The sequence below is a fragment of the Myotis myotis genome, unplaced genomic scaffold, assembly GCF_014108235.1.
Source record: "Myotis myotis isolate mMyoMyo1 unplaced genomic scaffold, mMyoMyo1.p scaffold_m19_p_7, whole genome shotgun sequence".
Taxonomy (NCBI): Eukaryota; Metazoa; Chordata; class Mammalia; order Chiroptera; family Vespertilionidae; genus Myotis; species Myotis myotis.
In genome coordinates this window covers 62,559,285-62,573,905 of record NW_023416379.1, presented here as the reverse complement: position 1 = coordinate 62,573,905, position 14,621 = coordinate 62,559,285, and the positions used below count along the sequence as shown (strand labels likewise).

At 40.7% G+C, this 14,621-nt stretch overlaps 1 protein-coding gene across 15 annotated transcripts in view; it reads left to right on the top strand.

Moving 5' to 3' along the window:
- The window catches only part of SENP6 (SUMO specific peptidase 6), a 119,475-nt gene that overhangs the window by 67,734 nt on the left and 37,120 nt on the right, over positions 1 to 14,621 (top strand). For 13 of the 15 annotated variants that reach the window (XM_036318374.1, XM_036318375.1, XM_036318373.1 and 10 more), the window contains 3 exons: positions 1,896 to 2,187; positions 7,505 to 7,734; positions 13,890 to 14,060. In XM_036318374.1, coding sequence (XP_036174267.1) covers positions 1,896 to 2,187; positions 7,505 to 7,734; positions 13,890 to 14,060 — 693 coding nt within the window. The remainder of the gene's footprint in view (positions 1 to 1,895; positions 2,188 to 7,504; positions 7,735 to 13,889; positions 14,061 to 14,621) is intronic. The other 2 variants (XM_036318377.1, XM_036318382.1) reach the window with 2 other exon arrangements.

The following is a 14,621-nucleotide window of genomic DNA, read 5'->3' as shown; positions in this document are numbered from 1 at the left end:
CTACTAGAATTAGTGTGATGATCACATCGTAAGTATCTCAGTGTCAAATCACTATATTGTACACCTGAAACTAATACAATATTGAATATCAGTTATATTTAAATTTAAAATAACAATCCTATATAATAAAAGCCTAATATGCAAATTGTCCCCTTTGGTGATCGTTCGATCAGGAGTGCAGAACATGACAAGTGTTGGCAACATGGCGCTGGCAGTGAGCGTCAGTTGCTGGGCACCTGCCAGGAGCTCGCCCCGCACCCATGCAGCCTCTTCTGGGTGAGCTGGGCTAAAGCCACTGGGACTGCAAGGGCCAGTTGGGCTCCTGGTGGGTTCACGCAGGAGCCGGTCTGTGAGGCCGGCTGGGAGAGAGCACGCTGCCCGCTTGGCTTCCGGATGACCACACTGCACCCCGGTCCGCAGCATCCAGCCATGCTCACTGCATCTCTGTGTGGAGACTCTGGAGCTGTGACGCATACAGGTGGGGGCCCAGGAGCCCAGGTGTTGCCCAGGGCCCAGAGGTCAGCAGAGACCTGCCCTTCTAAGACAGACGCTCGCGCTTTGATCTCCGGCCAGGTCTAGGGACTGCACCTTCGTGCACCGGGCCTTTAGTACAGTATAAATACATATAATATACAAAAAATAATTATTAATCTAAATTATATGTTGTTACAAAATTTGATAAGTAATTATTTGGCGTAAAGTTATTGGAAGTGCATCTTTTAATTAGAGCCATTGACTTTTTCTTAATTACTTCATGTCTCCATGGATAAGTATATGTTATATACTGAGACTTGATTCAACATCTATTCCTGTTTCCTTCTTACAGACATAAATGCTGAGGTAATAAGTACGTAAATAAGTTTCACAAAAATAAGTACCTGACTATGGAAAGAATTATATTATAGTAATATCACTCTAATTTATATGCCCCAAATCACATGATACTCTGTCAGATAACATTTTTAATGATATCACAATTGTAACATAGATTAAGCCTTCGTTAAAATGTTTTTGTAGCACTGACCTAGAAATCAATTGTCTTGCAAATTTTTGTTAAGCAGTATTTATAACTTATTTTTTTTCAACGTTTAAAGTTGTCCTTCGGTTTGATTTAATAGTTTTTATACCCCAGGAAATACACCATTTGTGATATTTTAAATGCAAGATAGGTTTAGCATTTTTTTTTAATGTTTTTATTGATTTCCTGCATACCCTCTACTAAGGATCAAACCCGCAACCCAGGCATGTGCCCTGAGTGGGAATTGAACCGTGACCTCCTGGTTCATGGGTCGATGCTTAACCACTGAGCCACACCGGGCTCTAGTCTGCTGTCAGCATTCTTATTTTGAGGAGAAGAGCAGTTGTGGTAGGAGATTCCTTGACATAGCATAATCATGTTGGATTTTTGGAAAGGTTATTTGTAGAAATTGTGAAACTAGATATTGATCCCCTTAACACATTAAGCAACAAGCCTGTTTTATCTTTCATTCCATGATATCCAATTTCACCAATATGCTGGCAGCACCAGTGACTGACCGGTCCAGACTGAAAGGATAGTGTCAGTCACCGGTGACAGACATGGAACTTAATGTGTTAAGATTATTTATGCCTTGTATGCTGGAGTGAAGGGCTCAAAAATTCCTTCAGCATTCTGCTGCTAAATTCTAACTAATATGACATATTCAGATTTTTGTGGTAGCCATGGTGATAATCATGGGAAGTGAGAGTTAATTTTGAAATATTGTATATATTTGTTCCATGATGTTGAAATAAAATCCCAGTCTTTTATTTTTTTGGAACCTAAGTTTTCTGAACAGTATGAATATTGTCCAACATGTGTCAAGAAAAAGAAATTCAGACCAAATGTCAAAGTTTGTGATATTCTTTTTCCTAAGGATTTGCCCAGAAGTTGCAGACAAGCTATAACTTTGAATGAATCAACTGGTCCATTACTGAGAACATCAAATCATCAGAATTCTGGAGGACAGAAGTCACAAAACACAGCATTAACACCCAACAAGTTTTATGGCAACAGTGTGGGAAAGGTTCCAATTGATATTATTGTAAACTGTGATAGACAGAATTATTTACAGACTAATGGGAAAGTCGTTTTACCTAGGGCAAAAGGAGCCAAGACCACAAATCTAAAAGAAAGGAAAATAAGCCTGTCAGGCCTAAATGATCCAAGTAAGTGTTTTACTCCCTTTGGTATTGCTTATATCAGTCCAACATTGTAAAGTGAACATGAGTATATTTGAGAAGTTTAGTTTTGTGTCAGTTATGTAATATTTTTTGGGTAGACGATTAAAATTGTACTCATAGTTAGCAAATAATAACTCTTCTGAACCTATACATCATAAACTAGAGTCCCGGTGCACGGATTTGTGCACCGTGGGGTCCGTTGGCCTGGCCTGCGGGTATCAGTGGACCTCCACGCCACCGCAGCCTGGCCTTACGTGTCACCTTTGTCGGGCTCTAGTCTGCTGTCAGCATCAACCCCGCACAGTATGAAGTAGTGCACGAAGCGACAGGCAGCCATGGAGGACCCCGGGCTGGTCACCATGCTGCTCCCGCTCATCCTGGCCCCGCTATGCTTGCCGCTGCCGCTTGGGTATATAGGGGGAGTGTCCACGGGAGAGGCTTGTGCCACTGCAGCTGTGCTCACCAGCCATATACCCAGCGTCTGGCACCCATTGGTCAGCTGAGCGGCACGCCCACTGAGGGAGTGCACTTACCACCAGGGTGCAGCTCCTGCATTGAGCATTTGCCCCCTGGTGGTCAGTGCGTGTCATAGCTACTGGCCAGTCGCCTGGTCACTTAAGCTTTTATATATATACTAGAGGCCCGTTGAACAAAGATTCGTGCAATAGGCCTTCCTTCCCCTGGCTGCCGGCACTGGTTTTCCTCTGGCACCCGGGACCCAGGCCTTTGGTCCGGCCACAGCAGAGAAGCTAAGCAGCAAGCTCATTTGTGCCTGGCTTCTCTGCTGCGGCTGCAGCGAGGCTTGGCTTCTCTACTCCGGCTGCAGTGGAGAAGCCAAGCCTCTTCAGTCTGCAGTCTTCAGTCATCTTTAGTCTTCAGTCGTCTTCGGTCTTTGCTCCATGCCTGCGTATACAAATTAACCGCCATCTTTGTTGGGTTAATTTGCATACTCATCCTGATTGGTGGATGTAGTGGAGTGACACCAATTTGCATGTTTCTCTTTTATTAGTGTAGACTAGAGACCCTGTGCACAAAATTTGTGCACTTTAGCTGGGGTCCCTCAGCCCGGCCTGTACTCTCTCACAGCCCAGGAGCCCTCGGGGAATGTCCAACTGCTGTGGAGGTGGCAGGAGAGGCTCCCGCCACTGCTGCTGCACTCGCTATTATCCCGGCTTCTGGCTGAGTAGCACCTCCCCTGTGGGAGCACACTGACCGCCAGGGGGCAGCTCCTGAGTTGAGCGGGATCAGGTTGAAAACAGCTCTCCAACATCCCCCAAGGGGTCTCGGATTGTGAGAGGGCACATGCTAGGCCAAGGGACCCCACCAGTGCACAATCGGGGTGGGGAGGGACACGGAAGCTTGGCCAGCTGAGGAGGGATCGCGGGAGGGCTCCAGGGTGTGTCCGGCCCATCTCGCTCAGTCCCCATTGGCCGGACTCCAACAGCAAGCTAACCTACTGGTCGTACGGTTTGCCTCCTGGTGGTCAGTACACATCATAGCAAGTGGTTGAGCCACTTAGCATATCATTAACATATTACACTTTGATTGGTTGAACAGATGACCAGACACTTAGCATATTAGGCTTTTATTATATAGGATAGATAGATAGATAGATAGATACACACACACACACGTAATAAAACCTCAGAACTTGGCCAGAGTTCTAGGTCAAATCCAGGTATTCCTAGCTTTCTAACTTCAGCCTCATTAATTTAATCTCTATGACCTGTAAATGGATACATTGCCTTGTTAAACTATACGTATAAAAGCCTAAGCGACCTAATGACCAGTCCACTGGACACTATGACATGCACTGACCACCAGGGGCAGATGCTCCCACAGCCATCCAGCCCCAATTGGCCCCACCAACCTCTCATGGCCCCTCCCCTGGCCAGCCAGTCCTGATGGCCCTGAGCCCCAATAGGGGCAGTAGACAACCCCAATGGGCCCCAATAGCCGGCCAGGCCGTGGGACCCCACCCATGCACGAATTTGTGCACTGGGCCTCTACTACTAAATAAAATGACATATAAAGTACCTAGAATAGCCAAATAAAATATTGGACAGATAGAAAGGACTCAGTGAAAATTAGTTTCTTTACCACTTTTGTTTCTCCCCTAAATCTTTTTTTCTTACTTCAGACACATGTGCATATGTGTGTGTGTATATGGAATATAGTTCTGTTATATAATAAATACCAAAAGATTAGAAACATTCAGACTGGTTGATAAAACTACAGCATACCTAGTTGTAAAAGGGGAGAAATGACTTAGTATTTTACAAGGGATTTCAAAGTGATTAACCAAATGAATAAAGCAAAGTGCGTATCAATATATAGTATGCTACCCTTTATTTAGGAAGGATGGGAGAATGAATCTAGGTGTTTTGTTTGTTTTTAATGAAAAGGTATATCAGAAATTGAATTTAAAAGTGGTTGGAAGGGGAGGAAGCAGTATGGGAATTAGGGGTAGATGCTAGGTGTCTACATATGTACTTGTTTTATAGATTTGACTTTGGAGCCATGTAAACATTTTACATAATTATAAAAGAAAATTAAATTGCAAATATTTAAAATCAAAACCAAAATGAAATAAGTGAATGTCCTTATATATCTATTGGTCACTTGAACACACAGAAGAATTATTTCAGATGAATTTAAATTAAAATAATATTGTGGTTGTGCATCCTAATGGGTCAAACAAAACTACAAGGAAATCCTAAACGCAGTCACAAATATTGTTACTAATATTGGTATTGGGATTTTTAAACACTTGATAAAGCAAATAAGCCATTGTATGATTTTCTCCAGAAAACAAGATTTTCAGTGTTAGAGAAAAAGGAATATAAAAGTAAAATCAAAGAAATCAATATCTTGTAACTTTAAATTTGAATCAGAAATAAAGTGAACTTACTGCATATTTTTTCTTAAATAAAGAAATAAGTATTTCCTAGCTTTACCCACAGAGAATGCCTAGAAATAGTAAGCAACTCTCATGTAGAAACAAACAACACTAGTTTCCATATTTGCATTTTTGAATATAATTTCCCACCAGAGCTCCTCAGAGAAATTGCCTACTCAAGATCTGGGACACGAATGTATTAATAAACCTAGATCATCTAGTGATATATGGAAGCTGTCAGAATCTACTATAGACACGTCAAAGGACACGAGCTAAAATGAAAGCGCTCCCATTGACTAATGATGGGAAAACTAAAAAACTTAATCTGTGCCAGTACATTAGCTTATCTCTCAAGAATATATTTTTAAAAAGATACTGTATGATGGCTGTGCAGCCTATATTCTGTTATGATATTATAATGTTGATATTTGATTATTTTATAATACATTTTAGTGTTATGCCAGTGTAATATTAAGTACTTTTAACATCATTTGTATCTTTTCTAATGTTAATATGTTTAATAATGGTAAGATATGAAGAAAACTCTCACTTATTAGGCAGTTACTATGTATTACAGAGCCAAACTTTAAATAGGAAATGACATTCTGAGGAAGTTTTCAAGATGAGGAGAACTGGAAATTAATAAGGCTAAGTTGATGTGTGAAAAAATACAAAATATTTTGTCTGCATCAACCATGTAGGCTGATAACATAAGGAAATACATTCATGTGGTTCTTAGGTTTATTAAGCAGTTTACTTTTTAGAGTTTAACCACAACCATGAATTAATTTCATAAAATATAAATTTGTTCCCTTGTGCCAAAAAAAGAAAAATTAAGTACTTTCTATGTAAGTATGTGAAAAACAAAGTGTTATATTTTAAGAGCGTTTAATATTAATAATAAAAGATATCACTTATCACATGCTTATAGTCCCTGCTTTGTGGTAAAGATTTATACGCTAATTTGTTTAATTTAGTTTTCACAATTAAATGAGGCAACCTAGGCTTAAGGAGATGGAGTAAATAATATATAGAAGTTTATGCATTTTTCAACAGATGATCTTTGTATGCTTTTTCTGTGACTGGCACTTTTTTAGACTTTTGGAGTATAGTTGTTGTAAATAAGCAAGTGCTCATGTACTTACTTTAGATTGTGTGGTTGAGCAAAAAGTGATTTTTAAGCTAATACTTGATGCCAAAAGTGCATCAAATACTGACAGGAACAAGCTTTTGGGTATTAGAGGAACAGAATAAATGGCTAGTTGGTCTGGAGAATAAAGGAAGAAAAGTGGAATAGTATAAGAAAGTCGGAGAAGTAGTCAAGGGCCAGGTTATGTACATTTATAAACCAGAGTAAGGAGTTAGGATTTGACACAAGTGCAGTGTGGGTGACTTTGAGGAATTATGATATAGGGATGGTTTTGATAAGTTTTATATATATATATATATATTTTATAACAATTCAGCACGAAGAAATAATGTTACAGCAGCAAGTAAGTATAAACAAGTATATTTGTATAATTTGGGAACGGAAATTATATATATATATATATATATATATATATATATATATGCCTAAGCAACCAAACTATAATATGACCAGTCGACTGGTCGCTATGTGTGCTCCCACATTGGGACCGCCGCTCAGCTGACCAGCAGGCACCAGACGTAGGACTCACGGCTGGTCACCACAGCCCAGAGAGCGCTGCAGAGTGGCAGCGAGCCTACCGAGCAGGAGCAGCAGGGCCAGAATGAGCAGGAGCGGTAGGCAGCTTAGAAGTGCTGGTTTAGGCCCAATCTCCGCATACCCCACTAGTGCATGAATCCATGCACTAAACCTCTAATTTAATAATAAGTACAAGGTATAAGAATAAATTACCTTCATAATGTCTTTTCTTGCCCATGCTCATTTATTCATCAAGATTAATTGAGGATTAGGCACTGGTCCAAGTTCTTCCAAGGACCAATTAGTGATTTCCTGTATGAGATAAAATTATGTGGTCACATAAAGTTTCACACATATTTAAAATTCATGCTATTTGTGAACAATGTGTATGCAGATTATCTTTATACTTTAGTTTTTGGGAACTTTGAAATGGACCTACTGATTAAACATTTAAACATAGGTGTATATTTCTTTGTGGGTGATGATGATGGACTATAGAATTAATTTCATACTTCTATCTTATTTAAAAAAAGATGTCAGTTACTATGCTTTATTTTTAAGTGTTTTATAAATTTAATTTTTCACCAGATAGAGTGGATTATATCTTCATTTGTTTTTATTAATCTCAGATCTGGAGGAGATCCAAAGCAGATTTGGTATATTCCCCATTTTGGTAACATATTTATATTTTTAACTGCCAGAAATGAAATACATGAAGTATTTAACATTTTTTATAGTCATTTTGTCCAGTGATGATGATGATGACAATGACAGGACTAACAGAAGAGAGAGCATATCTCCTCAACCTGCTGACTCAGCATGTTCTTCCCCAGCACCATCCACTGGAAAAGTAGAAGCAGCACTAAGTGAAAATACCGGTAGAGTAGAGCATGAACTAAGAAGCATTCCAGCAGATTCAGAATTAAATACAGTTCCGTTGCCAAGAAAAGCAAGAATGAAAGATCAGGTACTTTTTATATTTATTGATATTTATATCCAGATTATGTCTCACCTTTGGGATGGATGTATTTGTTCGGAGGGTAGTTTGGCAGTGTTAATAGGAGAAAAAGATGAATTATTCATTAAGTGGGGCTTAAAAGGCCACTTGGAAGATTATTTGGAAGAACAACCCTTTAAATCACAGGTTAAAGTGTAAACAATTAAGTAAGAAGAAATAATGTTGTTACAGCAGCAAGTAAGTATAAACAAGTATCCTATCTAATAAAAGAGAAACATGGTAATTAGCGTATGACCACAACCCTTCCCATTGGCAAATCAGGGCAATATGCAAATTAACTGCCAGCCAAGATGGTGGCCGGCAGCCAGGCAGCTTGAAACTAACATGAGGCTTGCTTGCTTCAGTGACGGAGGAAACCAACGTTCCCCGCCTGCCTTGCCGGCCTCTGAGCCTGCAGTTTGAAACATTGTAACAAATATAGAAGCTAAACAAAACCCCAGAAACCTGCTTTCAGCAAGCTGGGATCTCAGAGCTGGAGTTATACATTGTTTCGATTATAGAACCCAAACAAACCAGATACCTGCTTTCAGCAGCAGAGGCCTCAGAGCTGGAGCCACAGCTAAAGCTGGCCCAGAAAAAAAAAAAAGGAAGAAAGGAGTAGTTGGGAGCTTCAGCCCTCAGCCCCTCACCCAGACTGGCCAGGCACCCCAGTGGGGACCCCCACCCTGAAGGGGGTGTGACCAGCTGCAAACAGCTATCATCCCCTCACCCAGGCTGGCCAGGCACCCCAGTGGGGACCCCCACCCTGATCCAGGACACCCTTCAGGGCAAACCAGCCAGCCCCACCCATGTACCAGGCCTCTATCCTATATAGTAAAAGGGTAATATGCCTCCCAGCACCGGGATCAGCGTGACAGGGGGCAGCGCCCAAACCCCCTGATCGCCCTGCGGCTCTGTGTGTGACAGGGGGCGGGGCCACAACCTCCCTATCCACCCTGCTCTGTTCGTGACAGGGGAAGGCGCCCCATCCCCCTGATCAGCCCTGCTCTGTGCCTGATAGGGGGGAGCTCCCCAACCCCCTGATAGCCCTGCGGCTCTGTGTGTGACAGGGTGCGGCCCCCCAACCCCCTGATCGGCCCTGCTCTGTCTGTGACAGGGTGCGGCGCCCCAACTCCCCCTCCCCCCTCCAACGGGCCCTGCTCTTTGTGTGACAGGGTAGAGCCATAACCTTTCCATTGGCCCTGCCCTGAGTGTGAGAGTGGCGGCGCCCCAACCCCCTGATCTGCCCTGCTCTGTGGGTGACAGGGAGCGGTGCCCCAACTCCCCTATCGGCCCTACTCTGTGAGTGACGGGGGAGATCCTCAACCCCCGGATTGGCCCTGCTCTGTGCGTGACAGGTGGTGGCGCCACAACCTCCCCATCGACCCTGCCTTGAGTGTGACAGAGGGCGGTGCCCCAACCCCCCAATCAGCCCTACCCTGAGCATGTCTGAGGGTGGCTTCGCAACCTCCCAATCCGCCCTGCTCTGTGCATGACAGGGGGCGGTGCCCCAACTCCCCAATCGGCCCTGCTCTGAGCCCGACCAGGGGCTGCACCTAGGGATTGGGCCTGTCCTCTGCCACCCGGGAGCAGGCCTAAGCCAGCAGGGCATTATCTCCCGAGGGGTCCCAGACTGCAAGAGGGCACAGGCCAGGCTGAGGGACCCCTCTTCCCCCTGAGTGCACAAATTTTTGTGCACTGGGCCTCTAGTATTTGTATAATTTGGGAACAGGCAGAAATCATTTTTAACTTGGTTGTATTCAACTACATTATTGTTCTACACTTATAAAATTTTCAAAATGTTCAGATGGAAAAGATAAACATGGCAAATAGACTCAGCAATATTTGTAATGCAGATGACATATTATGTTAATATCTGTAATAGACTAAGAACTCTTAAAGATTGAAGAAAAAAAGGAAGTGGGGAAAAAAAGGAATAGACAAAGAAAATTCAGATAATTAGCTACCACATGAAAAGTACAAATTAGTAAGTTAAAAATGACTTCTCCCTGTTCCCAAATTATACAAGTGTAAAATATACTTATTTATACTTACAGGTTGCTGTAACACTAATTTCTTCTTGCTGAATAGATTACACTTTAACCTGCGATTTAATGGATTGTTCTTCCAAATAATCTTTCAAATGGCATTTTAAACCCCACTTAATAATCATATTCTAAACCTACTTTCAAATTGAATACAAAATCAGTTAATATAAACGTCTGGCAAGAATCTGAGGAAAAGAGTACTTTTGTAATTTGCTGATGGAAAAGAAAGGTGTTAGGATCTTTGGGGAAAGCAGTGTAAAAAATATCTATTGAAAAACTTTAAATGTATATGGAATGACCAAATAATTCATTCCCTAGACTCAATTTCAAAGGAATCTTCCTCTCCAGTACATAAGAATGTATGTATAAAAATGATTCTTGGCTTACAACTGCATACAAAATCATTGCCCATTAATATGGAAATGGATGAAGAATTTATGGTATATCCACATCATGGACTATTGTGCAGTCACTGACAAAAAAATTAAAACTATATTAATGACTTAAAATTTCTACTTGGTATTGTTAAATGGGAATACCAGGCTGCAGAAATATGTGCATATTTTCTTATTTTTGTAAATTACTTATAAAAAAAGATTTTTTAAAACCTGTAAAAAATTATATATGGGGCCCTGATTTGAATTGTGCTCCTCCTGTACACCAAAAATATTGCAGGTTCAATCCCCAGTTGGTCAGGGTGTGGGGGAGACGGTTTGGGTTTTGAACAGCTGATCAATGTTTCTGTCCCTTTCCACTCTTTCTCTCTAAAAAAATTTCTTTTAAGTCAAAATATATCCTTGGCTAAGGATGAAAAAAATTATACTTGGGTTTATATATACACGTCATGGATTACAGGAATATAGATAAAAATATGGGAACATACATATTTGGTTGTTAAGGTGGAAAGCATAAGGAAATAAAAGAGCAATTACAAAGATAAAAGAAAAAATAAGGATTAATATTTTTTAATATAATCTTGAAGGATGCCTTTCCAAATGTTTCTGCACAAGCAGTAATAGCAAATGAAGTGATGAATATATTGGAGTAAATGAAAAATACAGAACAGTGTAGCAAAACATCATAAAAATAATTTGATAGGTAAATGCAGATAAAGAAAAAATAAGGAACTGTGAAACAATGTGAGTTGGTCCTTTATATATTTTTAATTTCTTAAAAAAATCAAGAAATAGAAACAAACTATAGAAAAATGACTAATGGAAATGAATAGAGTTCAAACTAGTAGTAAAGTATTGAAAATGAAACTAAAACAATATATTTTGTTAACTGTTAGTGCTGAAACACTTTTCAAGTATAATAGTATCTCATTTTGGATAGTGTTTGGAGGAACGGGGTATTGAGTATGTAAATTGGTAACATAGCTTCTGTAAGGCAATTTGGCAAAAATCATATATATCTGGATTTAGCTGTGAAAATACTTCTTGGAGAATAATGTGTCATGCAAAAAGTCCAGAAAGAACTCAGATGTCAGCATAGTAGAATTCAATTAAATAAATAATGGATTTCCAGGTGATAGAATTTGTGAGTGAGCAGATTTCAACTGGAACATTGAACAATTAGAGTTCCTCAGAGATCTTTTAGAGGCTCCTTGGAAGGGTATTGACTACCCTAGTTCTAGACTCAGTCTTTACTATGGATTTACCTGGAGCACTTCTTAAATTATTTATCTACTAACTAGAGGCCCGGTGCACGAAATTTGTGCATGGGGCAGGGGTTCCCCCTCAGCCTAGCCTGCATCCTCTACAATCTGGGACCCCTTGGGGGATGTTCGACTGCCGATCCCTATGGGATCGAGCCTAAACCAGCAGTCAGACATCCCTCTCACAATCTGGGACTCCTGGCTCCTAACCGCTCACCTGCCTGATTGCCCCTAACTGTTTCTGCCTGCCAGCCTGATTGCGCCCCTGCCAGCCTGATTGACGCCTAACTGCTCCCCTGCCGGCCTGCTCGCCCCTAACTGCCCTCCCTGCAGGCCTGGTCCCCCTCAACTGCCCTCTCCAGCAGCCCTGGTCCCTCCATCTTCCCCCCCCCTGCCAGCCTGGTCACACCCAATTGCCCTCCCCTGTCTGCCCGATTGCCCCAACTGCCCTCCCCTGCCAGCCTGATTGCCCACAACTGCCTTCCCCTGCCAGCCATCGTGTGGCAGCCATTTTATGACAACATGATGGTGGCTATTTTGTGCATCACACATGACGCCACCTAGGCTTTTATTATATAGAATTATTGAGCTAAATAACATGTCATTTGAAGAAATAATTCTAAAGCTAAAAAGTTTTTAAATCTATATTATATGTTACTATTAATATGTGGGAAAATATTTATAATAAATCTGTTAATAAGCCTGAAAGAGCAGTTTACAGGAAAAAATGTGTGTGCATCACATTTTGTTTTATTTTTTTCCTGTGACATAGATCACAGAAATGTCCCTGTAGGTATAATGAGAATAGTGCTTATCTCTACGCATTGAACATTTTTCCCTCTTGTTTTTTTTTACCAGGATAATGTTTTATTCTTGTGATGATAATAAAGTTTTTAACATAACTAATTACTTTAAATTATACTTATGCTAGAAGCCTGGTGCATGAAATCGTGCATGGGTGGGGCCTCTCTGGGTGGCCTGTGGAGATCGGGCCGAAACCTGCAGTCCAAAAGCTGCCTGCAGCTCCTACCTGCTGCTCCTGCTCATCCTGGTCCCACTGTGTCTTCTGTGGGCTTGCGCCCAATCAGTCCCAATCAGGAGAGGCTCGTACTGCCACAGCAGCATTCACCATCCATGAGCCCTTCGTCTGGCGTCCTCTTGAGGGGAGTGATCTTTGGAACGGGCTGAAATCCACTCTCTAACATTCCCCCAGGGGCCCTGGATTGTGAGAGGTTTCAGGCCAGGCCGAGGGACCCCACCAGTGCACGATTGGGCCTGGGAGGGACCGCAGGAGGGCTCTAGGGTGTGTCTGGCCCATTCACTCAGTCCCAATCGGCCAGACTCCAGCAGCAAGCTAACCTACCAGTTGGAGCGTCTGCCCCCTGGTGGTCAGTGCACGTCATAGTGAGCAGTTGAGCGGCCTTAGCATATCATTAGCATATTACACTTTGATTGGTTGAAAAGTGGACCAGTCACTGAACAACCGGACACTTAGCATATTAGATTTTTACTATATAGGATAAATATTTTATGCCCTGGCTGGTGTCACTCAATGGTTAGAGAGTTGGCCTGAGCACTGAAGGTCTTGGATTCGATTTCTGGTCAAGGGTACATGCCTGGGTTGTGGGTTTGCTCCCCACCCCAGGGTGCACTCCAGAGGCAACTAGTTGCTGTGTCTCACATCAGTGTTTCTCTCTCTCTTCTCTTGCTCTCTCCCTCCTTTTCTTCTTCCCTTCCTCCCTTCTACTCTCTGGAAAAGCAATGGGAAAAATATCCTCAGGTGAGGATTAACCAATATTTAATAAATTTATTAAAATAAATTTATAATAAATTTATAATAAATTTACTATTTAATAAATCAACTAGTTAAAGTTTAATATATAAAGAAGCATCCTTTATTAATGCAAATAGCCATACCCTTAAATCACCTGTTTGCTAAAGAATTGTTGATTTAACCCCAAGTTCTACAACCACTACTACTGTTAGTAGCTAACTTATCTAGTATTTTACTGTGCATGAAGCACTGTGCTAAGCTGTTTATAGGCCTTAGCTCATTTAAGTAGATACTCTTCATATTTTACAATTTAGGAAACCAAAACTTATGGAGTTATTAAGTTTACAAAATCAGATTAAAAGATGTGTGGCCGTGATTTGAAACCAAGCAGTCTTATTCCCAGAATACCATTTTTCACTGTTGTGCTATTCTTTTAAAGTAATAACTAGATAAAGTATAACTATATAACATTGAAGAGTTTATTATTATATAAAATAAAAATTTTTACTTCATCTGACACCGCTGAAGTAAAATTAATCTTATGTTTTGATAATTACATTTCTCATATTGGGTCTTCTGCATATATATACTTAGTTCAAAGCCTTGTTTTAGTACTTTATTAAGTGAAAATTTTTTTCTTTTTCAGTTTGGTAATTCTATTATCAACACACCTCTAAAACGTCGCAAGGTGATTGCTCAAGAAACTTTAGTTGATCCTGTATCTTTAAGCTGCCCAAGTTCCTATGGCAGTGTCATTTTAAACTGTCGAAGTATACGAGTAGGGACGCTCTTTCGGCTATTAGTAGAACCTGTAATTGTAAGTACATTCTTCTGTGTTTATTATACCAACTATAAGATTCATTATTCTGTGGCTAAGGCTAATAAGTAATACTTTAAAATATGTGAGTTAAAATACTTGATAGAATATTAAATTATTTTAAGATGTTATATTTAATAGTATATAAATAATTATAAGTAAATCCTCACCATAAAAGTCAGTAAGAACTTTTTTATAATTCATTGTTCAAGGTAGTGACATATTCATTGTGGGAAGATACTTAGTATTTTAACTGAGTTAAAAACTTTCCACTTCTCACTTTTTTAAAAAATAAATTTTTATTGATTTCAAAGAGGAAGGGAGAGTGGGAGAGAGAAACATCAATGATGAGAGAGAATCATTGATCGGCTGCCTCCTGCACATCCCCTACTGGGGATCTAGCCTGCAACCCAGGCATGTGCCCTTAACTGGAATCGAACCTGGGACCTTTCAGTCTGCAGGCCAATGCTCTATCCACTGAGCCAATCCAGCTAGGGCTACTATTTTATTCTTAATGCCAACTCAATGAAAACAGTATTTTAAAGAATATAATGACAGAAA